Source organism: Sphaerodactylus townsendi, unplaced genomic scaffold, assembly GCF_021028975.2.
Source record: "Sphaerodactylus townsendi isolate TG3544 unplaced genomic scaffold, MPM_Stown_v2.3 scaffold_60, whole genome shotgun sequence".
Classification (NCBI taxonomy): domain Eukaryota; kingdom Metazoa; phylum Chordata; class Lepidosauria; order Squamata; family Sphaerodactylidae; genus Sphaerodactylus; species Sphaerodactylus townsendi.
The window spans coordinates 20,669-46,872 of NW_025950803.1; the positions used below are offsets into that span (position 1 = coordinate 20,669).

General features: G+C 40.9%; 1 protein-coding gene across 1 annotated transcript; it reads left to right on the forward strand.

Moving 5' to 3' along the window:
- Positions 1 to 1,853: 1,853 nt before the first annotated feature.
- Positions 1,854 to 26,204, forward strand: LOC125425498 (polymeric immunoglobulin receptor-like; the record flags this gene model as incomplete). The annotated part of the gene is made up of 6 exons (XM_048483093.1): positions 1,854 to 1,989; positions 3,543 to 3,605; positions 21,796 to 21,906; positions 23,657 to 23,986; positions 25,322 to 25,651; positions 25,872 to 26,204. Coding segments are annotated over exons 3-6 (1,051 nt in total), but the record flags the coding sequence as incomplete, so codon positions are not given.

Consider the following 26,204-nt stretch of genomic DNA (forward strand, 5'->3'; position numbering starts at 1 on the left):
AAAAAGCTCTTGCTTGCAGCTGACAACTGAGTGTTTTTCATGATAATGCTTGTGATGTTTATCAGTAGTAACTTCAAAGATCCAGTTTTACTCATGTTGTTAAAGAGCAAGTGGTAATATTTTTAGTGTTAATACTCAGTGCAGATAAAATGGACAATCTGTATAGGTGAATGTACTTTTTTGGTGATTTTTTGGTCTCTTTTGCATTGTTAAGCTTTTCAAGTACTAATAAAAAAAACTTTAAATTTCCCGGCTCTTCACTTCACAGTGGGGTTGTAGTGGGGCCTCCTCCCATTTCTCTGTTTACATGCAAGGAGGTACTCAGGACACAGCTTCTCTGCTGAACTCTCCCAGGTCTGCTTTTCCTGGTTCTCTTAACTCCACCAATCAACTCACTCTTAAAGGCACAGACCATCACACCTAGTAGTCTTAAGATTGATGGCTTTGTAAAAGCCCTTACATTGCTGTTATATCGATACTGCAGTTATAGCAATTATATTGATATTGTAGTCCTTTCTAAAAAAATCCCCCCTCCAAATGCAAGAAGAAAAGCAACTCCCTGGACTGCACACTGCTGAAAAGGGGGACCATTTCCTAGAGCTGATATTCTCTCCCCCTCCCCTCCCCTCCCCTCCCACTCACACACTTCCTGCCACTGCTGCTAATATGGTACAAATGTTTGAAGTTGAAATAAAGTTTTAAAAAGTTGTACAACACCCACATCCACTCCCTTCCACCCCTGGAGTGCATGGAGGGGATTTATACCATTATTAGAAAAAGAGGGAGAGCTGAGTGCATGGGGACATTGCTTTCTTAGAGGAAGTTGGCTGGGGCAGACAGCTATTTTTAAAAGTCCAAACGAAAAGACCAGTGAGCTCATCACTCCCAGTCTAGTATCCATTGGCCCAAGGGTTTATCAATCGCCAGGGTTGGATTGGGGAGGAAGGATTGGTTGAGTTCAGGGCTAGCTCTCCCTTGGGGAAGCATTTAAAGGGTATGCCCAGGAGTGGGGGGGGGGGTAACATATTTCAAAGTAACTGCGGAGATAGGCAAATAGCAAACTGAATAGAGAAACTGAGTGAGGAGGAATCCCCTCCTCTTGCCCTATTCTGTATTCTATTCTGGGGCACGACCAACTAAAGGCAGCCCTGCAGGTGGAGGGTGAGTCCTGGACTCATACCTGATGGTAGCAGAACCTGACACAGTTCTTTAGCATTCTTCCCAAAAGCAGTGCCTGTTGCATGATTGTATGCTCAGAATCAAATCCAGAGTTACTATCTCTAGTTTGCTCTGTGACTAGTTCTCCAGTGCACAGTCATTTATGATATCTGGAAAGCTGACTTCTGTGGTATGACTTGAGCACATGTTTTTCCAGTTAATGTAAGGGTAAATGAAGTCACCTAGTATTGCAGCATTCTTTTGTTTAGTCACCATCCTTATGCCCTCTCCATCTCGAGGTCTATCTCCTAATTTTGGATAAGCCAAGAATATCAATGTGTAGTTGGCTTTAAAACATAATTCAGTGCAATTTTCATTTTTAAAACGAGTTTTATGTGTATTAAAAAAAGATTACCACCCTTCAAGTATGGCTTACAATAAATCCCAGGGTCCACATTCCTTGAAACAAGCTTTATCCTGAAAGATCCTGTTTCCAAACTAATTGCATACATTTTAGGTTAAAAGTAAACATCCTCTCTAAATGTGCTGAGACCAGGAGAGCAACAGCTGTCAATACATGGCTCCTTGTGTTTTTTTTTAATGATGATATTCCTTTAAGAAGTCTCAACAGGTGGATTTATACATGTTCGGAGGAGGACTTAAAGCACTTTCAGTTCTTAAGAAATCCAGTTTTCTGCCAGCTGCACTTGGGAAGTCTGAGGGCAAAAATCTAACGAGCCACTGAGAGCTCAGAATTTTGACAGGGAAGTTATACAGAAGAGAAAAGGAGAATATGCACCAATATTCTACTGTACACAGCTAGCCTGGAGTGTGAGTAAAATTTTATCACAATTCCATAGAGGTGTGGAATTATATTGCTATATCTTTCATGTAGGTTAGCACAAAGCAAAACGAAAAGGAATAACTGAAATTTGGAATTCCATGTCTATAGGTTAGACCTTATATTGCTTATCTGATTATAAACAGTCAATCTGGATGGATCTTATATACCAAGAAATGTATGGCTGCTCCACAAAGATATTCACTATGGGTATTTTGACATTTTGCTTCTATGTACTGTCCAGCAGGAATAATTCAAAACCATGCAACTTACCACAGGGTTCTTGAAGCACTTTGTAGCACCAAAGTTTTTTATATTACACATTTTAAAACTTAATCTTAACCATGTGTTCCTGAGCTAAGTCACTTTGATTTTGAAGTAATTTATTTCCTCTATATGTTCTCAGGAATTCAGCCTAGGTGAATACTTTATACTTAAGTGACTATTACAGAATAGATGCCAAAATGGGAAAATGGAACATTACGTGACCTTTTCATTGGTTTATATTTAGAATTTTTTGGATCAATATGCATTTTTAAAAGGCAAAATAGACTGTTATAGAATTCTAATACCCATTGTTTTGTTTTGTTATATACTTCTGTTTGTGGAGTGAGGAGAAAAGTAAACTCAACTATTACTGATGAATCAGTGCAATCATAAGAACACTTTCCTGGGAGTAAGACCTACTGAAAGGCCTGAGTAGGATTCAGAGTAGACTTGTTTAGGATTGCCCTGGGTGTTATTTAGAAGTCATGGCTGGAGACTGAGAACCAGACCAGAGATTTATCAAGGCTGTATAGCATGTCCAAAATGTGGTCAGCACCATTCTGCTTTTGGAATTCAACATTTGTTTTATTCGAGCAGGAACTTTTAATTTAATTCCAAATTCACATCTCAATCTGGCACAGAGGGAACAGAATGATAGTCTACGGATATTTAAAACATATTTAAGGAAATTATTCTTAGTGAAATTCTTTTTGCTGCCATTGAAATATTGACAATATTTGGTCAGAGCAAGGAATATACAAATACATCTTGCAATCTGGTACTAGCTGAAAGTCAGTTCCATTTTCAGAAGGTGGAAGAAGTAGAAACTCTTTCTAATTCCTCATAATGAAGCAAGTTCATCTATTCTGCAACTCTATAGTGGTGTTTAAAAGAAATTTGAGAAAGAATTTTAAAACAGAAAAGCAACAATAATTTTGTACTGGAAATCAGTTATGAAGAAAGGGATAAGATTCTTTAAAAGTGGTGCCATGATCCTCCTTTTGTTCCACTGATAACATCCTTAAATGACCACTCAAGACCTGGTGACCCTTTACTTAAACCAATGTTGCTCTACTTCTCATTCTCTGTTCTCTTCTATTGATTCTTCATAAGACTTTAGGGTTAGCAATTGACAAGAGAATGAATTCTGGTTACATCGTTGGTGCACTGATAAAAACTCTGCCAAGGGACTCTGTCAGAGAGCAGTGCCAACTGTCATTTCCCATTTGGTAGCCATTAGGGAACTTGGTGATAACTGCAACCTTTTGTTTGACAGACATGTTTCAGTCAGAAGAACTAGATCTTCAGCTAACAGATCTTCAGCTAACTAGATCTTCAGGTAGGATTGTTTGTCCAATCTACCACATTAGTAACAGTTATGCTCTGGAAGACTTTTCTACTTCCTGTTTAAGAGAGGTGCATTCTGCATAGCACAACAAGAAGCCTGGGGTATGTTTTAAATGAGGTGACTTTTTTTGTCTAGGCAGTACAGGCATCAGAGGAAAAAAGAGGCTTTCCCCCACCCAACCATACAACGATGTACTTTTTGGACTGAAAAAGTGCCCAGGATCAGAGCCTGCAGAGCAAACATCCTTGGGCAACCTTCAGCAAATAGAGGCAGGGAAAATCCCTTCAGCAGCATACAAAATATTGTGCAAGCTGAGGAGGAAACTGACCAGAAAGCTTAATGGTCAGGCAGAAAAAATAAGGTTCCTCCTTAGCTCCTGAGCTTTGCACAGTTAAGCAGATGTCTTGCAGATGACTTGAGGTTGTTACACTAGCTTAACAGCATGAGAACTTTTTAACATTTAGCACTGGGGGAAATAACTTGGCTTGGCAGCGAGAGGTCAGCAAAGTGGAAAAGTCCACCTTCTGGCGTCATCAAAATAAGATGGCTTGGGCTGAAATAAGACATCCTGAGGGCATCTTGGGGGAAAAACTGTGTGGAGTTCCTCCCCAAGACACTATTTTCCCCATCCTCAGGATGTCTTATTTGTGCAGGATGGACCAGAGATTTGTGCAGGATGGACCAGTCTCTAGTTACCCCTTTTCTACTTGTTGGAGGCTATAAAGAAAGTAACTGTATGGGTTTCCAAAATATACATAGTTATTCTTCTGGGGCACCCAGAGTATGACAACTTCATTTCAACAGCATCAGCAGGGGCTCCATAATGCTATGTGGCCATTCCTGTAGTGGACCACTTTTTTCTATATTATTATTATAGGTTTTAACACATCTTGGTTTGGTCTCTCTCTCTCTCTCTCTCTCTCTCTCTTTTGCGTAGGACCAATCAGTAATGTAAGTACATAACCTATTTTTTACTTTTTTAGAGCCGTAATATACATGATGGCTTATCTTGCAAGAAAAACGTATCAGCATGCTATAACCTAACAAGTACATTCTTCTGCAACTTTAGTTTTTCCTGCTTTCTAAGACATTCCTAACACTAAGCTAACAGGTCCCTATTTATATGAATAATCTGAACTCCAGCTCCCTGCTTTAAACAGGAGTGACTATTGTGCCTGGGTGGATGGGAAAGAGGGCAGGAGAACTTTGGGACCCTATAATGGTATTAGCTCTTGCCCAAGAGTCCCACACTGCTGTCCATAGTCCTGCACCCTTTTGCTGGCTGGCCTCGGGACAAGGGGAGCTTCATTTTGGTATGTGCCAGATATAGAGAAGATTATTTGAATTGGATCATCCTCTTTGCTAACAGTCCTACCCTCTCTCCCTTTAGGTTTTAATATTCTAAGGCAGGTATTTTTAATTGTCTTTGCTGTTTAACAGGATGGGTTGATATTTCCTGAACTCTTTGGGGTTTATGCCTTTTCCACAGAGAAAAAAAGTCTGTGAATCTGTACTGTACTGTTAAATGGCTGATTGACTAAGAGCTGGGGTGGGGAATGAACTGCAGGATTATGCAAGGGTGGGTTATCTGCATGATCCTGAAAGAGAGGGGGGAGATCTAAGAGGCCTAATGGCCAACCAAAGGGCCAGCATGCTGACCACATCCTCAAGAGTGGTTTTTGGCACTTCTTGCCTTATAACCTTTTTCTTTCCCAGGTTATCCCATTGCCAGCAGTCAGCAGCACCTGTTGCTCCCCACCTGTGTAGTGCCAAGACCTGAGGAATCTGTAATCAATATAGTTGTGACCTGATTCTGCTGTGTGTGTGTTGTCCTTCTCTCCTTCCCTTTCTGACTTATAGCTTAGATGACATTGGCTTAGATAACATTGACTTATAATTTAAATGACTAAACCCATAATGGCTACAGCAATATAAAGACATAAGAACATAAGAAAGAGCCAGCTGGATCAGGCCAGAGTCCATCTAGTCCAGCACTCTGCTACTCGCAGTGGCCCACCAGGTGCCTTTGAGAGCTCACATGCAGGATGTGAAAGCAATGGCCTTCTGCTGCTGCTGCCCCCGAGCACCTGGTATGCTAAGGCATTTCCAATCTCAGATCAAAGAGGATCAAGATTGGTAGCCATAGATCGACTTCTCCTCCATAAATCTGTCCATAAATCTGTCCAAGTCCAATATTCATCATGGCTGAACACACTGAAATACAAAGCACACCAAATGATCAAACCATTCCTTCCACCCACATAACCATTTAGTCAGCATTTTAGCACACATGGTAAAGTTAAAAATCACACCCCAAGCACATTCTTAAGACTTACAAAAATTTGACCTTCTTCTGCATCATAAAATCCTTTGAACAGGTGTAAATGATGAACAGAACTACTAGGACCTTTGCAGATTTTGCAAAAAGCAGTAGCAGAAATCGGGCCTAACTAGTCACAGTTGGGTAAACTTCATTTTAAAAAAACTTTATGATAAATATCTAATATATATAGTATATGAAAAGGATCCACAGTAAAGGTTATTATTGCATGAAAATCTGCATGCATAAGGATTATTATTTCCTCCACAATTGCATATGGCAGAGGTCTAATAAATCTTAAAGAATAAAATTATATTTTTAGTACAGAACAGGTTTTCCTCTGTTCATCAAGTATATAAAACAAAAGAGAACGAACTATATTGTTGCTCACATTGTATGACATATGAACGTAGATACCCTGTCTGAGAAATCTAAGAAATTTGCTTCAGGCAGCCCATGATGCCACATCACCCATAAGGCTTTTCCTGTTTGTTCTGGAGCAAGAGTAGCTATCCTTGAAATGAATGGAATAGGGTCCCTGAAGAGGTGAGTAGGGTCTTTGCCCTGGAGATCTTCGGGAAGTGCTGCAAGGCCAGGCTTTTGAAAGGGCGTAAATGGCCGATATCTTTTAAGGGAAGGATTTGGGGCTTTTGATTTTAGTGGGGATTTTTTATGTTATTTCAAGCTGCCTTAAACAAGCTAATGTCCTTTATAGCATATGTAAACCATCATGCCTATTATCAAGATCAACTTTTATTTGCTAAATGTGAAATCAACTATATACTGTTCTGGTAAAGAATGTTGCCTGTTAGCTCTTTCTTGCCATTGCCATCTTAGCAAACACATTAGTTGTATTCTCTGTCGTTATCAGAGCTGCTTATCAGAGTAAGGTCTGTTTAAACAGACTCAAGAGTTTTAGAATCAGGAAATAACACACTTGTCCCACCCTCCACCCTTATTCCTAAATATTCCTCATGGCCAAAATACTTGAATAATCAGAACTGCAAATTGAAAAAATAAACATGGTATTAGGAAATGGTTTAGATAAAGGGCCAGATCTTTATATTATAGTTGCAGACTGGCCCTCAGGAACCAAGGATAGTCCACACACAGGTCTTAGCAGGTTCAGACGTTTAATGTGGAGAATCCAGACAAGATAAAAAACAGTAATCTGCACACTAAACCACAACATTGCTACCACAAGCTAACTCAGCTGCAACCTCTCTTTTATAACCAGCCTCCCATTCACTTGTGCAATAACCTCTTGCAGCTGGGTTACTCTAGTCTGGCTCCTGAAAAGACTCTGCAACTATTCTAGCTCGTCCCATAGCTGCTAACTTGCTGCTGCGTCTCCTTTGCTGTAAGCTAGCATGTAGTCTCCTCCTGCGTTGCTTCTGGGGCTCCGGAGATGATGGGCAGGGGGAGCTGTCTGGCTCTGTATCAAGGGGCTGAAGAGTCTCAGAGCTAAGCTCTTGCTGGGTATAACATAAGGCACTATATAGGAAGGATCCCTGGTAGTTGGTTTTAAGGAACCCTTCCTATTATTTCAGTTGTTTTGTTCTTCGCTGCCACCAATATAAATTAAAGCCCACACTAAACTGATTTTAAACGGTCACCACCCTGACTGGGGGATCACACAGACACCGACAGGACAAAAAAATAACTGGAACGAGGTTTTAAAGTTGAACAAAAGCTTAAACTTTTATTGCTGGCTTAACAGAGGCTTCTCAGATAGTTTGAGAGGTTTTACGCTTGTTGGTTTCAGAGAAAGTTTGCTTAAGCTTAACGGTTACAGAGATAGATTGTTTTTAACGCTTAACGGTTGCAGAGAAAGGTTGTCTTAGAGCTTAACGGTTACTGGCACTTCACTTAAATTTCAAAATGACCACTCGCAGGTGTCCCTTTACTTCAGACGTTACTTCAAAGATATTTCAGTCAAGATGTTTCTTAATAGATGGTACTGTGGAGGTTTCACACTCCCTCATAAAATAAACTTCAGTCCTCTGTACCTCACCACAAAATAAAACACCCAGTCTCCACCCAGTGGGATTCAGGCATAAAAGCCTCCCTCTCCCACACTCCCAAAATCTGGCTTCTCTGCCACAGGAACTGGGCCTCCCAAGACTGGTGTTCACTGTATCGGAGGACAGACCTATAGACTTTTAGAGGTTTCCCTCACAAACACCTGAGGGCGGACACTCTCCTCCAAATCTCAGGGTTTTTGATGACTTAAATAGCTTCCTCAGCTATTACTAAGCCACAGCAGTGAGAGATCTGGCGGATTCTCCTCACGCTGCTACAAAAAGCACCTGAGGGCACACAAGCTCACACAGAGCCAAAAAGTCCAAAGACTCAAAGCAAGAACCAAGATTCAAGAACCCTTCAGCACTCTCGCTGACAGTATTTATAGTATCTGCCCATTTTTCTCTGGCCAATCAGGGCTGGCCAGGGCTTAACTCTTTCAGGGGCAGCTCCACCCTGTAACCTGAATGCAGGATAAGTGCATTCGTCACACTGGGCAACCACAGAGCTTGGACCTGGCTGTGGATCCCAGCCTGAATGCTCTGCTTGAACCCGGGGACCTGGTCCTGCAGGAACTTCTGGCTGCTCAGTCTCTGCATCTACAGGTGCCTGAGAATCTGGAACCAACACTGTCCCCTCTTCTCTATCAAGTCTTCCTACCAGGGGTTACCATTCAGACCAGGCTGAGCCCTAACAATTATAAAGAGCTGCTATCTCATAATGAAAGCACACACAGGCCTTTTCCACACAGCAGAAATATAACATCTTGAGGATGTTAATAAAAACATTTTGGGGGAGAAGTTCACTCAGCTCTCTCCCACAAAACATCTTCAGGACGTTTAATTTCTATCAACTCAGGTTTTTCAAAAATTACTAAACTAGCAATCTTTTTTTTCTTAGACAGGTTGAAGACATCTCCTGCTTGCTGGTGTGAACAAAAGCAGGCAGGAGATGCTTTATTTCTCCCACCTCCCAGCTCCTACTTTCATTTTTGCTGCAGTTGCATCTGCCATTTTCTGCTTCTATTGGCTTCCACCATTTGGTGAAGGTTTCACATGAAGGTTTCCTCTGCTTTGCTCATCCATGCATAATTTCACTGTAAAAAGTACATGAATAAAGTTTGTTTTGCTGGCGATTCAGCGCATTTGTCATTTCTAAATAGTTTGTGTGAGTTTATGTCTGTCTGTGTGTGTGTGTGTGTGTGTGTGTGATGCTAAACAAATGAAGTGGCATCTCTATGGATTGTGCTGTACTAATGCTATGTACTAATTCTACAAAACAGTTAAATAACCTTCTCATAGAATGTTACTAGTGATTGTAAAGAACTTCAAAAATACTTGAAACTTTAAAAATACTTGAGACCACTGTGTTGCCAGACAGTGAAAGTGCAGAAATGCTAGTTCACCTTTTCAGTTTAAAAATTTGCCACAATTTCCTGCTGCCATAAATACACCAGTGATTTAGATCTGCTAGTCAAATTTCAGTTTGCACGGGCAACCCCATTACTTCCCGTTGCAAAAAAGGATGGCAAACTTTGTGTTTTCGTGTTTGTCTTTTCTTCATGCTTGCATTCTGAACCTTTGAGATCAATGCATTGCAAGTTTAAGTGCCAGAAATATAAGGCATCTCCACATATTGCAGTGTGCACAAATAGTCACACATGTGCTGATTTCCAGTTGTGAATAATTAGTAGGAAGAGAGAGTTGACAGGATGGGGGCTGTGGAGACAAAGGGCAGAAGTTTGTTAGGTCCACAGTCTAGATCCTGATAAGGCATGTTTCTTTTTTTAGTGCAGGAAAATGTACTTTCAGTCATGTGCTTGTTACAAGAAATAAGAACTATCAACTAAATGCCAAACTATACACTCATGATTTTAAAGAACTGGGTCTTTGTCCCTGCAGCCACACATCAGCAACATGGAATGTTTTTTTAAAAAGATAATAGAGAACCCAAAAGGGCTCAGAATGCTACTGTGGGAGAGTCTCTGCCCCACCCCAGCCATTTCCCTATACTACAATAGCTCTGGGCAGGAATTTCCCCATTTTTACTGCTCTATGTGCACAGAATACTCCATGTGGAACAGCAAAAACAGGGAAATAACTCCCCCTTCCATACCATTTCAGTGCCAAAAACTGTTTTTTTGAGGGGGAGGAGGAGGCAGGAGCCCGCCCCGCCCCCACAGCAGCATTCCAAACCCATTTGATCTCACCTTTAAGCCCATGCCTGCACCTGCCTTGGGTCTGGGAAATTTGGACCCAACTCTTTAAAAACATGAATGTGTAGTATGGGCCTTCAAGTTGGCATCCACTGGTGATTTGTAACTTTTTCATGAGAATATTCAAATCTCAGAAGGAACTGTGAAGAGTGTTGGTGGGAAACATTTGACACTGATGGACTGAATTCTGGCGGCTGTTGAACAAGTGAATATTCGAACAAAGTTAGGAACAGAGTTTTCAGTATTTTGCAGACAGGAAAAAAAAAAAAAGCGGATCAGTCTGGCTAGGGTTAAAAACTTACACAGATAAGGGCAGCAATGGACTTATATAATTGAAAGGTTCATGTTGGAATGACAACTAATTTGAAAGTTTATGGACAAGAATGGAAGAGGCAGGGTATTGGAAGAAAGAGAGCAGAATGACATGAGAAATAGGAATATGAGGAAAGTAAAGAAAGGAGAAGAAATGCTTTGAGAATGAGAGCAGGGGAGATGGAAGTGGGGAAATGAGAGTATGGGCTCTCAAGCAAGGTCATAGTGCTTAAGATCAAAGAGGCGTGTCAGGGGTATGTGTGTGACCAGGCAAGAAACAGGGCAGTTAAAAGAATAAGGCCAGATAGGGGGCAGTAGGCTGAAAAGCTGGGAACAGAGAAAACAGCAGTTATATAGATATGCTAAGAAGAAGACAAAGGGCAAAAATTGTATTTTTTTCCAGGGACAATACAGTTGTGAATAATTAGTAACAAAGGAGTATTGAAAGGATGGGGGCTTGGGAGACAATGAGCAGACATTTGTTAGATCCACAGCTGTACCCATACTGGTACAATCCTAAGAGTGGGTAGTTGTGATGCAATAGGGATGGCACAGATATACCACTCCCTAAAAATACTTGCTATGCATGACCAGCAAGCCAAAAGCTCTGTGAAATCCCCCTATGTGGTACAATCGTGAAATTCCCCCTATGTGAGTACAATAGAAATAAGCCTGCCTTTTTACCAGTGAAGTAAATAAAGGAGTCATACACAAACAAATAATTGTGTTAAAATCGTGGAGGATTCAAATAATTTGACAACTGGTTCTGGTGGTGGGGTTAGCTCATTTTAACAACTGGTTGTTTACAAGCACCATTTTAACAACCAGTTCTACAAATCATTGAGGCCAACCAGCTGAATCCCCACCACCGAGATTCCCAAGTTGAAGGGGCTCAGGATGCCGACTAAAGCCAGCTCTGCCCTTGAGAATACACCTTCGGTGTGAAACACAGGCTCTTGAGCTGGAGGAGAGGTGAGCCCCTCTGCAGCTGCATTGGCCCTGGGGCAGCGATGTATGCCACACAGCCTTTCCTGACACCTGCATCAGTGCCCCTGCATCCAGTGTAGATGCTCCTTACATGGGCGTAAATTGCAGCCACTGGCGCAGGGGATCACACTGCCTCCTCTCATTTTCCCCCACCCCTTTGGATTGCCCTTAGTAGGAGATGTTGCAAAAAAATCCCCCCCCAAAAATGCTATATCTTGACCTGATTAAAAAAAACCCACTGTGATAGTTGTAGTACTTTCTATGAAGTAGATTGCATGTGACAATTATGTGTTATGGATAGACTCATTTCAGTCAAGCCAGACTTAATGTAGAACAACCCGGTTTTTTTTACACTTTCAAATAAATATGGCAAAGATTTAAAATTTGATTAGTGCAGTGGCACTGGGGAAGAAGTGTTTAACTCTCTCCTGTGCTGTTTTCCTAATCAAAACAGCAACCTATAAGCATTGTCGGTCCCATATATAAGAATAATGAGAAGACTTATTTATTTATTTATTTATTTATTTATTTATTTAATTTATTGTTTCATCTTCTATACCGTGATCCCGAGAAGGGCTCAAGTGATGAACAACAAAAGTTCGAGAGACAAGCAGGAGCAAATCACACATACAATATAAATACATAGGCTCTTGATCATTTTAAAACAATAATCTGTGTTCCCAAGAACCAAAACCTCTTGGTTTTACCTTCTAAAATCAAAATCTACTAAGATTCTCTTACTTCAATCTCTGGCCGTTTCTGCGCTTGGCCACACTGGGGGGTTGGGTTAGCGTACATGACACCGACCCAACTGAGCGGATAGCATGAGCGATTTCCTAGTTGCGGTGGGGAAGACAGCACAGCCTCGGCGCCAGGCTGCACCATCCCCCAAACACCTGCCCGTGTCCTCCAGCCTCCAGCATGTCGCACAGACCAGGGGACATGCCCCCCCTGCTCTTGTGACAGCTTGGAAGTCACAGGGCAGTGGGGGCATAATCCCCTAACCTGTGCTTGGCAGAAACTGGAAGGCATTCTGTCAAACTGAGGAATAAAGCCTTCCAGCACGCTGCTGCTTTCGCTACCGCGGCTTAGCGGTTGGAAGCCCGCTGTTTTCCAAAAGCTTCGGCTTGGGGAGCGAGGTTGGGAAACATAGCGACTAGATGCAGCATGAGGGGGAGCGAGGGCAGTAATGGCTGCGATGCAGCTGCGCCCCCCATCTTGAACAGCTCCCTAGGGATGGCTTTTTTGCCGACCCTGGGACGCATATTATTATTACATGAGGAAAGGGCCTCTGCTTGGTGAGTTTACGTTTAAGGCTAAACATTTGAAAAGTGCATTTTTCCCCACCCTCCAGGAGTTAATTAACGAGGCCACGAAAACAAATACTCATAGAACAAATGAAGATCATCCGCAAGATGAGGAACAAACAACCACAAAGCATCTTTTATGCAAAGAAGGAAATAAAAGATTTTTAGTTGCTGGGAAGTCTGACACTTGATGCCCAGAGAATAAGAATCCATCACCTGATGCCCAGAGAATAAAATCCTTCAGATATTTGCACAGCAGTTACTTGGCACTCCACCACTTAGTTTCTGCTTACAGGCACACAATAAAAAACATCATTTCCTGGATTGATGGTGATTGGACAAGTTTGAATCATACATGCACAAGTGCTCATTTCAAGAATGGCAGTCAAAAGCAACACGTACTGTTACCAATGCAACTTTTTTAAAAATGCAGTGTATTTTTGAGTCAAATTTCAGGTTTTCCATGAATACCATAGTTAATCGTCAGTTTAGAGAATAAAGCCAGATTCTGCTGGTTTATTGTTACACGTTGTCTGATAGGGCATTTGCACAACATGTTTGCTTATTAATTGGTGGAGGTGAATGTCCACCACAGCAAGGACCTCTTGCCTTGTAAGAATGTATTTCCTCTATCCCTGATTTCAGTTTCTACTTTCTCTGCAGCGAAACAAATCCACTTATAGCACAAATTTTAATTTAAGCTACACTGCCAAGAACAGGACAGATTTGCAAAATTAGGCACAATTTTGCTTCTTTGCCTCTTCCCTCCGCCCTAGAACCAGTATAACCGCTGCGTATGTATCAGACACATCATCTGAATGGCATGCATTACCAATATAAGCAGTTGGTGGAAGCTTCTGGTACATGAAATTTATAATAACATCTAAAAGAGCTTTTTGTTTATCAATCTATCTCCAAACCAACTCTAAACAAGCATTCAGGAAAAAAAAACATTGTTCTACCTAGTTTAGTTGAAGAATAAAAACAAAATTGGATGTCCTTCGGCCCCATTCTTGATTGCCTCATTTTAAACTGAAGAACGGTCTTTCCCATTGGCTTCATTAAAATATTAACTCATATGGGTGTTTAACAGTAGCATGTGAACTTTGGATAGAAGATTCCGTCATTACCGTCAACATCATATCACACTTCATTTCATGTTTGTGCTGTTCTTCGCATGAATATACATGCATGCTTCTTAAGGTTATTATGCTTCTTTATTAGATTTAGCAAACCGCATACCCTCAGAAGGGCTCTGGGGGGTGTACCTTTTTTAATAAACCAATAATACACAATAAATAATTCATTAAAATTCCTGGCTTAAAACTCTGTAGAACCTAGTAGCGTAACATATCCAACAAAACAATGATGGTGATGACGGCGTCCGATCCCAAGGCCAGGAGGGGACAGGTGGTACCGAATAGATGTTATATTGGCAATTACCAATTATGGTAAGGCATGCAACATCTCGAGGAGACATCCGAGGGGGGAAATCTGCAGCCCGGCCCCTCCCTCGAAGGCCCTCCATGGAACTCAAAGTCCGAGTTCCCCGCCAGCACTGACTTGGGAAATCTGGTGGCAGTGCAGCATGATTCTATAAAGAATGCCCTCTGATGCTGACATTTTCCTCCCACTGGAGGTGATTTCCATAGTCTGGAGATGAAATTGTTATTCTAGGAGACCTCCAGGCCCCACATGGAGGATGGCAACCCTAACAGCCTGTTGGAATGGTGAGCTGCAGTTTCAGTAAATGTGGTAGAGAGCATTAATAGACTCCTTGCAAAAAAGAAGATATTTTTAATTTTGTACAGCTAGCCATGGAAATAAATGCTTTAAATTGTTTTAGTGAAAGGAGGAAGGTGGGACAATGAAGCTCTGCGATGAGAGACATTTCAGAACATATATCCAGACCAATATATAGGAATATTGCAGGAGAGTTAAAGATCCAGACAGCTTTTTACTAAATCTTCTCCACTTCCTCTTTAGTATGATCTCCCCCCCCCCCCCCCCCCAAAGACATGTAGCTTTCATTAAATTACCGAAATCCGTAGCATTCTCGCCTTCATAGCCTTTTTGGAGGCCAAATGGGACGCCCCTCCACAGTTTTGCATTGTGTTAGAAGCTGAATCCCCAACCTACAATTTCTTAAGGAAGGTCAGCACCATGGAGCTTGCATTGCCAAGTTGCTGCTGAGATGTGTCATGTCCTCAGCATAAACAAATACATAACTATGGTCAGTGCTCCTTCCCTCACCATCCAGTAACAGCAACTTAGGACTGACACGTTGTGGAGAGGAGACGAGGAACTGTGCCTCTTTCAAGACTATCTTGGCCATCAACACCTTATAGCCCAGATCCACAGTACCAATAGGCAATGCTGGCTACTCTGCCTCCCAGTAGGGTCAGAGCATGCCGTTTGCTGTCTCCCTCAGACAGGTGGCAATCCCTCATTCACTAGCCAGGGGGATGAGGAGGCAGCAGCAGTGGTTGGCACTGAGCTGCTGCCTGTGGTGGTAGCAACCACCAGTGGGGGGAAAAGGCCTTGGTGGGTAAGTAAGTGGATGTGCAAATGTCAGTGATGCTGTAGGATTCCATTAAAGGGCATCTTGCCCAGGGCCTCCCAAACATCTAGTCATTAATGAAATTCCTTCTCAGAATAAAAACCAAAGTCAATTCTCATAAAGGGTAAGTCTTTTAGACCATGTAGGCTACTGGTGACATTCTCAGATATGAATCTCGAGGAGAAGCTGACCCTAAGAGTAGAGGCCTCAATCAGAATCCAAGCCAAAACCTGGGGCTAACTAGCAGTTGCTTTGTTGAGCATAGTAGTCCCCTTGCAGGCAATCACTTCTGGTTTGCCTCAACAATTGCTGGTTTCATTTCCTTTTCTCAACTGCCTCAAAGGATGTCACCAGAGAACAAGGCAGGATGTCTGCATTCTGACACGATACCAAATCATAGTCAAGAAGACCCCAGCATATAGGATTCATCCATGAAGAACCAATTGCATGGCCCTGGAGTCATCAACTCGGATGGGTTCTACTGCTCAATATTAAATGCACAGATACCAGACGACACGTGGTTTGCACACTTTTCTCAAATCTTTGATTCCCCCTTGACACTCATGCCACTCTCAGATTTAACAATAAGTGTGGCCCTTGTCAATATGCGCTTATCCCCAGACTGGCCCCCAGTAAGGGAGAAAGAAATAGAAAATTTGATCAGCTCCATTAAAACCAGGAAAGCTCCTGGAGAAGACCAGATTCCTAGTGATTTGTTTAAAACATTTCCATTATGTTGGGTGCCAATTCTTGCCAAACTCTTCACCCAGATTAACAGCACAGGCAGTTTTCCTAGTGGATGGAAAACCAGCATAATTGTCCCAATCCATAAAAAAGGGGATAAAACAGACCCAAACAACTATCGCCCAATAAGCCTTTTGAACACTGCCTCCAAAATACATAGCAAATACCTTCTTCTCAAATAGAAGACTGGGTAATTGAAAACCAGGTGATACATCCACAACAGGCAGGATTTAAGAACGGACAAGCCACAGTTGATCACTGCCTGGTATTATACCAATTAGCTCACTCAGCCATAAAATTGCTTGAAAGCCTTATAATACGGCATTTGTTGATCTGTATAGAAGATTTGATTCAGTCTGTAGGGAGAGACTTTGGTGGAAATTGGCAAACACAAATATAGATAAACACCTGCTCTTCCTTATTAGGGAGCTTTACAAGGACACACAGATTAAAGTCAGAGTGAATACATCAGGCTCTTTAACAGATGAGATTATAGCAAGGAAAGGAGTTAAGCAGGGCTGTCTACTTGCCCCCACTTTATTTAAACTGTAGATTATGTAATCCCCAGACTAACTGGCCCTGAATTTGTTGCCGCCTCGTTAGGAAAACAGAACATTTCAATTCTGCTTTATGCAGATGACATGGTCTTGACCTCACTTACAAGGAATGGTTTAAAGAGATTTTTATATAGCTTGGGTGAGTATTGTAGAGAGGAGGCCCTCTCCATAAATTATTCCAAAACCAAGGTAGTGGTGTTTAAGAAAAGACCAGGAAAACACAGATGGAATATTCATAATATTCCCATTGAGCAATGTGTATTTATTTAGGTGTAACATTTAGTCCCTCATTAAACTGGAATGCCACCATAGCAGCCATCCAACAAACGCTCAAAAATCTGTGGGAGCAATTCTGAGGTTTTACCATGCTAGAAGAGGTCATTTAGCAGATCCAGCCCCAAACATTTTTAAAACTAGAGTTATATCTATGCTACTCTATGCCACTGAGATTTGGCGATGGAATGCACAAGTTTTGCATAAAATGGAAACCATCCAAAACTCTTTCCTTAGACGAATTCTATTACTCCCCAAAGGAACACCAGCGGCACTTCTCAGGGCAGAACTCGGTTTGCCTTCCATTACAGCCCGCGCTCAACTGGCAATTCTGAAATATATCAAAAGAATCTCACAAAAACCTGCTTTGTTTGTTATTCAAAGTCAGCAGATACTATTAAAGGAACAAAGTTACATAACGTTTATGCCATCAGACGTTTCGGCTGCATCTGTGGCTGGCATCTTCAGAGGAGATCTGAAGATACTGATACCATCTGCTAGTAAACGTCAGAAAAAAACTCTGCTAGAGCACACAACAACCATACAGCCCGGAAACCACACAGCACACCCAATACATTGCATGGTTTCTCCGAAATGCAGATGATTTAGCCTTGTTCACATAACCCAATATAATATAAGGAAGGCTCTTTAATCTTCTAATCTTGACCTTCGGGACTGGATATTTAAAGGTGATAATTCTATGGACAGAAATATAATTTTACATTCCAAGTTTGCTCCTTGGTATACCCGCAACAAAAAAGACCGTTACAGAGCCCCCTATCTTGTTGGCATAACTAATATATCCTCAGAGAAGGTTCTGACTGTGCTATGATTTCAATCAATGCTAACAAACTATCTGCAGAAGGCAGATCATCAAAAATATAAGTAAGAATAAATGAATCTGTATTTGCAGGCTGCATTGAAGTAGAGGATTTACCTCATTATGTATGGAACTGTCCCCTGTATGCTGAGGCTAGGGCCAAGTTCCTTCACAGTTTTATATCTACGCCCCAGGTATACTCTGATCCAGATAAAATATACTTTCTCCTTTCAGATTCGGTTCTTTACATATCATATAGGGTTGGCCTCTTTGCTTTGGCAGTCTCAAGGATCCGATCTAAAAACTCACGGAAGTAAATAGTCAAACCAAAAGTTGCACAAGATATGTTTGACTCTAATTTAGATACACTTGAAGGGGAAATTGAGAGGGACTGAGTGTCCATATATTTGAATTTTAGCTGTTAAATCTTTTTGCTTGTGTATTATGCTGATCTATGTGTTTTGATACTGTAATATTGTGATGGCCTATGGCTCTACAATAAAGTAGTTTATGATCTACAGGATCTACAGGATCAATACAGCTTCAACTAATGGTTTCAGATCATGGTTTGGTGAACTCCATGTAAGATTAGTAGGATTATGCTATTGAAGACAATCACACTAAGATAGTTTAATTAAATTATATTATCATGGGATATCTGAATAGAGCCATTTACTTATCCTTTGGTGTCCTAAGATTGACTCTGCTTCTGAAAGCATATCATGTAATATTGCATAGACCATCAATTGCTTTTTATAATGCTAGGTAACCCTTGCTTGCAAAGATGCTAAGGCCTTGCAGTTTTTCTGGGCTCTAGTTGTTACTGAAGAAAATCCAAGACAAACACTATCCTTTACCCTTTGTTGTTGTTTTTTCTGATTGCAAAGGATAGAAGGGCAAAGGTAATGTCAGCTGCAGGCTTAAAAATGAAAGCCTTACTGTATTTTAAGGAGTGGTTTCGGCAGCGGTTGAGATTCACAGAATGCAGCCTTTTTGCCTTCCTGGTAAGTAAGTAAGAAAACCAGCAAGGGCAATGCCACAACACCAAGACAAAGACATAGCTGACAAAGACTGCTACTGGAAAGAGAAGTTGGAGAACATTTGTGGTTAATATCCTACCATTTGTGTGAAAAAGGCACACACAGTTTTTCCATGTTCCTTTCCTTTCCGCTGTCTCCAGTCCTCAGAATGATTTTTCCTGGGACTGCAGGACTTTGCAGAGGAACAGCCATGAGGATTGCTGGGATGGGGTGAGGAGGGGCCAGGTGATGAAATGCACACCTTCCCTTAGTGGAACTGCCTTTGCAGAAGAGGAGCAATCTTACCCCCTTGTCCTCCTCCTCACCCCAGTCTCCCAGCTTAAGATGCCTGGCAGTTCCTCCTTGCTGTCATGCCACCCTGGGAATTATCTTTCCGGGGGCAGAAGGGGCTGCAAAACACAGAAAGAAATATTGGGAAATGACACAGTTCGTGCACAGAGTAACAGGATTCTGCTCAGTGTGTTAGTAATTTTGAATCATCCTATTCAAATCAAATGTGCTAGTGAGTGGAGACAATGGAGAATTCCTAGGGTTGCCAACTCTTGGTTGGGAAATACCTGGAGGGTTTTTTTTTAAGGGGATGGAAGCCTGAGGAGGTAGGGGTTCAGTAAGAGGCAGGTGTCAGTGGGAATCCAACCTCGACATTAGCCATTTTCGCCAGTGGAACTGATCTCTGTTGCCTGGAGATCAGTTTTCACTCCAGGAGGTCTCCAGTTCCTCCTCACCTGGTGGTTGGGAACTCCAGCAATCCCTGAAGGATGGAAAGGAAAGACAGCAGATGCTGGAATAAATGAGAAGTTTCTCAAATCAATGTTTAATGTGAGATGTGCAAAATTAATTCAGATTCTAACAGTGTGTTGAAAATGTCCAGTGAGAAACTAGGACTCAGGCTTTGGATCAACTCATTGCCAAACTTGGTCATATTTGAAAGACTGCCTTGGGATCTATCTAATGATCCTTTAAAATCATGGCTTTTCTCAAAATCCTTGAACTTTCGAATTTGTCTTCTGGACTTTGAGCCTTTACAGCACCTTTTCAAGCTTTTCTATCTGTAATAGTTTGTTATTAATTAGACTAATTAGAATCAAGCATTATTATGCATGGTTAAATAAAACCAGCATGGCAGCCACTATTATACTCCACATCATTCCCCTCGTCTCATCACCCCACCCATGACTATCGGTTCCCATGAGGGGGCGACACTTCTCTAGCCCCACAGACCAGAGAAGACCCCCCCCCCGTCAAACAACCTACATTCCACACTACTGACAGAGCTGCAACAGCAGGTGTCTAATCAGTTGATAAGGCCTGAGAAGCAAAGTGGAAAAACAGAAGAACAGCAGGGAGGGGAATTGAGAAGAGAAGGGTTCCCACATCCCAGGCAGGAGACAGGAGGAATAGCAGGATCAGACAGGGGCTGATCATGACACCAATGCCTTATTCTTGTTTAAAAGGTTGGTTTATAGTCTGATAGCATTATTTATGACTTGCAGCAGTTATTATTGACAATAAAACATAAATAAAATGTCACACAATATTGTGGGTTTACTTTTTTTTGCCCCTGACTGAATGTTGCCACATTTACAAATTGCCACTGCCCTCTGGTGGATCAAATCAAAACACAACCAAATATTCAAGGCTGTCAACCTCTAAGGCTTATTTTAAAATCAATTCCTCATAAATTATAAATACTGATTCAACAAGTAGCTTGACTGGGCTACAAAAGAGCTGAGGAGGAAGTCTGATGAGAGTGAAGCTTATTCATAATACAAGCATAGATACTAAATGGGTACATGAAAGAAAGAAAAATTATCCTAAACATATCCTTGGAATAAAAACATGTATATTGACAATTCCAGCAGAACTGACAGTTCCTTTAAAGGATGCAGGTTACATTTTTTAATTCAAAACTAACCCCACCTTATTTGGGGATACTTTTACACATCCCTTGGTGGACTTTTTAAATAAAATAGTGGCTAAGGCTGCCGTGCTCTAGGGAGTACTAAAGATTCAAAATAAAAGACAAAAATTAAAAGACAAAGTGCAAAGCAAAATTAAGATCGTTTGTTTATGACCATGCATAAAAACTTGGCCATTTTCTCTAGAGCATCATTGGATTGGATTAGTTATCTGTTTAACGAATGAAGCGGTACTCATGATCTATTCAAGCACTCAAATATCAATGACATTGAGAAGGACTTTGTTCTGGCCTGTTTATGGCAGGAAAACAAAAGCAATACAGAACATGGTGTACAGTTTCTGCAGTTTTCAACATGCAGATCCATAAATGCTTGCCATGGGGTGTTTTGGAGCCTCTTCCATCCCTTAAAGCGGAAGGAAGCACATTACATCTGGCTAAAGTGATGGCACGTTGGTGCTCCAGATTGGAAAGAGTGAACAAATATCTGGCTCGCCTGGGTGGCCGTATGGGATGGCAAGGGAGAGGGGAGAGCAGAACTTTTTTTTCATGAGCCATCAATTCCTGATGTTCTAATTCAAAAAGTCTAGATTTTATAGTGGAGAACATTTCGGTGGGGGGGGGGGGAGCATGGCTATAACATTGGGAGAAAGGCCAACAATAAAATAGCCAGAAGTGCTATGACAATTGAACCTAATTCACGAAAGTGGTTTTTACTTGTAATTAAACAGATATAGGATTGTGTGGAGAAAGCAGGAGATTGGGATAGTGGGTCAATGGAAGCGCATCTGCTTTGCATGAAGTTCCGTGCTCAAAGCCGAGCACATCTAGTTAAAAGGATTCAGTCAGCAGCAGACTGGGAATTGAAAAAGGCCTTGGAACAAGATAAGCCCTGTGGTGCTACAAGTCAGTACTGAAGCTCTGTTCAGTTTAGCAGTGCTAACAGTGGGCATCAGTTCACTCAACCTCTATCCTGCAACCTCAGTCCAAATTGACATTAAAACAAAAACAACACAAAAATCCAGCAGATTTCCTTTTAGGCCATTGACATGTCTAATGAAGCTCCTAGATGTCATTTTTTAATAGGTGTACTTGTGTTTTTACAGAGTTCAGGCTGTAAGAAGAACCCGGCAGCTCAGGTATAGGAACCTTTATTGAAATGACTCTCCTGGTCTTCGTCTTTTTGTTGACTTTTGTCCAAGCTGGCCCTGCAGATGGTGAGTATTTTACCAACCTTTGGGTGAACCAGGAGCAACAGTAGCACATCTGCTCAAGACATTTGTGCATGTTGATGCACATATATTTAAAATTCAGCAGATAAATAATCTTTTCATATAACATTCCAAAGTATTGCAAGTGAGTGTATGTCTTAAGGATAGTTTTTTGACAGTAAAAAAGGAACAAAAAGGTCAATTCACCTGTCAAATAATGGTCCAGCATTTTAAAGCATTAGCTATTGAGAACAAATGAGATATTTCATCATCAAGAAGTCAATTTAACACACTATTACTGTGAAACAATGAAATAGACATTAAAGTTATGAGATATACCTTTTAGCAAAAATAACGTTTCTTCAAATCTGCACAGTTTGATGAACAGTTCTCTCTCTTTGGCTTAAAAACTGGAACACTAGCTCTAACCTATTGTAACAATTTTGTTTTTGTATTGTTTTTTTAAAAAATAAATTAAAACAGAAAAATTTAGGTAAGCAAAACAGCTATTAAAATGTAAGAGCTGCAGTTTTGATTCTTCAACAGTAGTGCTTGATGCAATTCAGAAAACATTCGTACCTTTAAATCACACTGAAATAATTAAGCATCAATGCAAAGCAATGTACGCATTAGTCAGGAAAACCTGCACACAGATTACCAGATATCTGAAATATTCAAGCATCCACCAATTTGGCTCATATTCTGTTTGCCAGTAGTGAGCAGGCAGCCATTTTGTTTAATGGACTGATTATCTGTTTGTCACTGGTCTGCAGCTGTTTGCCTTCCTAACAGTGAAGTACAGCACAACGTTTCAGTGTGACATGGTTACCATTTTCCCTAGCTTTTTAAAAAAGAAGACTTTTAAATTTTTTAAAAAATCAGTAATTGCAATTGTGCTATTGCAAATGAACCCCCCGGGGGGCACATGGTGTGATGTCACTTTAACCATAGAGTTTTGGGTGAGTTCTAAGCATTATGAATGCATGATGATGTCACTTCTATTTTTTGTGTGCTGTAAGTGATGTTGAAATGTTGGTGCAACACCAGCGAGCCTGTCCTTGCCCTCCCCCTTCCAATTTCTTTCAGTGTGCAATCCTAATCATGTGATAAAAGACTTTTAAATGAATGTTCTCTGGATTACAGTAAGCAATTTCATACACTTATTATTATTAATTAAATGTATAGACTGTTTTCCCCCAACTTGATGGGCTCAGAGCAGTTTACAACAAACCATTTACTAATACAAATACAATGCAAACACTATTTCAATACTAATGCAATTTTAACTTTACAGTGCCCTAATTTCTATAAAACCCCGGTGAGGAAGGGACAATCAGAAAAATTTAGGAGAGATGCTAATACCTATTTGTCTACCACACACAAGCATAATAATTAGAGCATAGTTTATTTGTGGACAACATCCACTTATCAAAAACTCAGACTACATCTACACATTGCTGGATAGAGTACGGTGCTGTTGAAATGGGAAAATTTAGGAGAGGAAATATTATAAGAATACAGTATCCATCGACTTGTGTGTCTTTCTTCAATTTCATTTAAGTATGAAGCTATCACAATGATTTTAGCTGTCTTTTTTGAGAATGAGCATCATATAGCGGTTAGAGTCTTGAATGGAGGAGGGAAGAATGATGTGGTAAACAGTTTTGGTTCACCATGAGGGAGAAAAACAATGTATAAATAAATAATAAAGCAACAGTCAGCGACATGCACTGTAATTTCTTTTCATCAATTTCAGCCTCAAGTCCCATGTTTGGACCAAGGCAGGTGACTGGGTTGCTGCATGGTTCTGTCACTGTGAAATGCTTCTACCCTGCCACTAGGGTAAATAGACATGACAGGAAGTACTGGTGCAAGGCATCAACACGGCAATGTTCAACCATTGTTTCTTCCAACGGTTATCTTTCAAGAGAATATGAAGACAGAGCCACAATAACCGACTTTCCAGAAAGTGGCATATTCATCATTGAGATTTCAGGGCTGAGGAGAAGTGACATGGGATCATACAAATGCGGTATTGGTATCAATGATAAACTGTTCTTTAGAGTCCAGCTGGATGTTTCTGAAGGTAAAATGTACTTTTAACAGGCTATTTTATATAATAAATAGAGGTTTTGAAGTCCCAAATGGTTTAGTGATATTTTGTTGAAAAATGTTAATCATAAAAAATGCAAACATTTTATCACTTGTTTTTACTGCCCCGAAAAGCGGGAGGGTTGCTGATTTGCGGGTGCTAAAGAAAATATGATAAGAAATAGGTTCCTTTTTTTGTTGAATCCAAAGTGTTGGACCCAAGCCAGTATCTTCAAAGCTGGTATGCAATTTGGTAGTTTATAAAAGTGTTTTTTTAAGAGTATTGTTACAATTTAAAATGTTTGTCATTGAAGTAAAGGTTACCTGAACAACATGTGTGTCAATGAGTTGAATGCACTTCATCAGCCATTTGTGGAGGCCCACCAGGAAACAGATAAATCTAGAACTTCTTCAATCCTGGGACTGCAGAGACAATGGTGGATTCTGTACAGAATAAATATAACATCTTTATGACATTGTAAAAAGTGTTTGGGGGAAGAATTTTGCACAGCCCCAAAATGAGTCCAGCCCATTATATTCCTTTCAACCCAGGTTTTTCAACAATTGCTAAACTAGCAACCTTTCCCTCCCAATCTGGGTTGAAGACAAATCCTGCCTGCTGAGCTAAAACAAGCAGAAAGGAAATGTTTTATTTCTCCTGCCCAAACCTCTTTCTTTCATTTCTGCTGCTTGTACCCGCCATTTTGTTTGCTGCAGGTGATTCTCCATGAAGATTCCCCATAGAGGTTTCCTCTGCTTGCAGCTCATCTGCTTGCTGTTTCACTGTAAAAAGTAGATTAATAAAGTTTGTCTTGCTTAGCAATCCCATGCACATGTCCTTTTTCCTTTTTTTAAATTTTGAGGTGGATGTCTGTGAAACTATGGAAACATGATTAGAGAAGTTGCAATATGGGCATATTTGTGTTGCCATAGCTTTGCAGACATCTCCCTCAAAATAAACAACAATAAAAGGTAAAACGACACACACATGGGATCACTAGGCAAAACAACCTTTTTTCACCTACTTTTGCAGTGAAATAGCAAACGGATCAACTGCAAGCAGAGGAAACCTCCATGGGGAAACTTCATGGAGAATCTGCTGCAGCACACAAAATGGTGGGCACCACTGTGAAACTGACAAGAGCGCCATGCAGCAGATGGAGGGAGATATCCATTTTGGCCAACAACACTTGTGTTCTCCTGCACTTAAAGATGTTATATTTATGGTATGCTGTGCGGAATCCACAAATGTATTTCATCTTACTATAGGACGGCACAATGGAAGATGGAAAATTATCACTGTTGTTCATTTGGCATGTCATTAACACAGATTCAGTAGTGCCTGAAGAAGCTCAACTCTTCTACATTAAGCAGCAAAGATCAGTGACTATATCATGTGCTCTTGGCAATCAGTATGGCACTGAAAGGAAGTACGTGTGTCGGATGACAAAGACCCAGTGCGTCACTGTTATTGACACCTATGGAAATGTTGACCCATCCTACAAAGGAAGAGTTCTGTTGGACCATAGTGAGGTTCCTGGATCATTCAATATTTTAATGACCCAGCTAAAGAGGCAAGATTCAGGACTGTACCTGTGTGGAGCAGGGTGGTACGGGGAATCTGGAGAATCCAAGCAATTGAATATACATGTCTATGAAGGTGAGTATTGGTCAGAGAGGTCATGAGTTCCTAAAGGAGTAATCTGAAGCAGGTCTGCCCTGAAGTCCTATTTTATTCAATGGGGCTTACTCAAAGGAAAGTATGTTTAGTATTGTGGACCAAGTATCCCATGTTTTTATGCCCAGAATCTGCTTAATTGTTTTTAAAACAAAGAAAATGTCTGATTGCACAGCTCATTTTGTTCTGCTTCTTTGTTTAGAGCCTTCTCTGCCCCAAGAAAATGTTGAACAGCCTCTGCTGAAGGGAGTCCTGGATGGTTCTGTGTCTATTGAATGTTACTATGACCCAAAAGGAAATGTCACAGTGAAATACTTATGCAAGTGGAGAGAATATGGGTGCACTCAGTTAATAAACAACTTGGGGGATATGCCAGATTCCTATGAGGGAAGGGTAGTGATGCATGATAACCCAGAAAATGGCACTTTTACCATCATATTGAACCAACTGCAGGAGAATGATGCAGGATACTACTGGTGTATGACAGGTGGAGAACAGGAAAAGAAGTCAACAACAGAACTAAAGATTGTAGAAG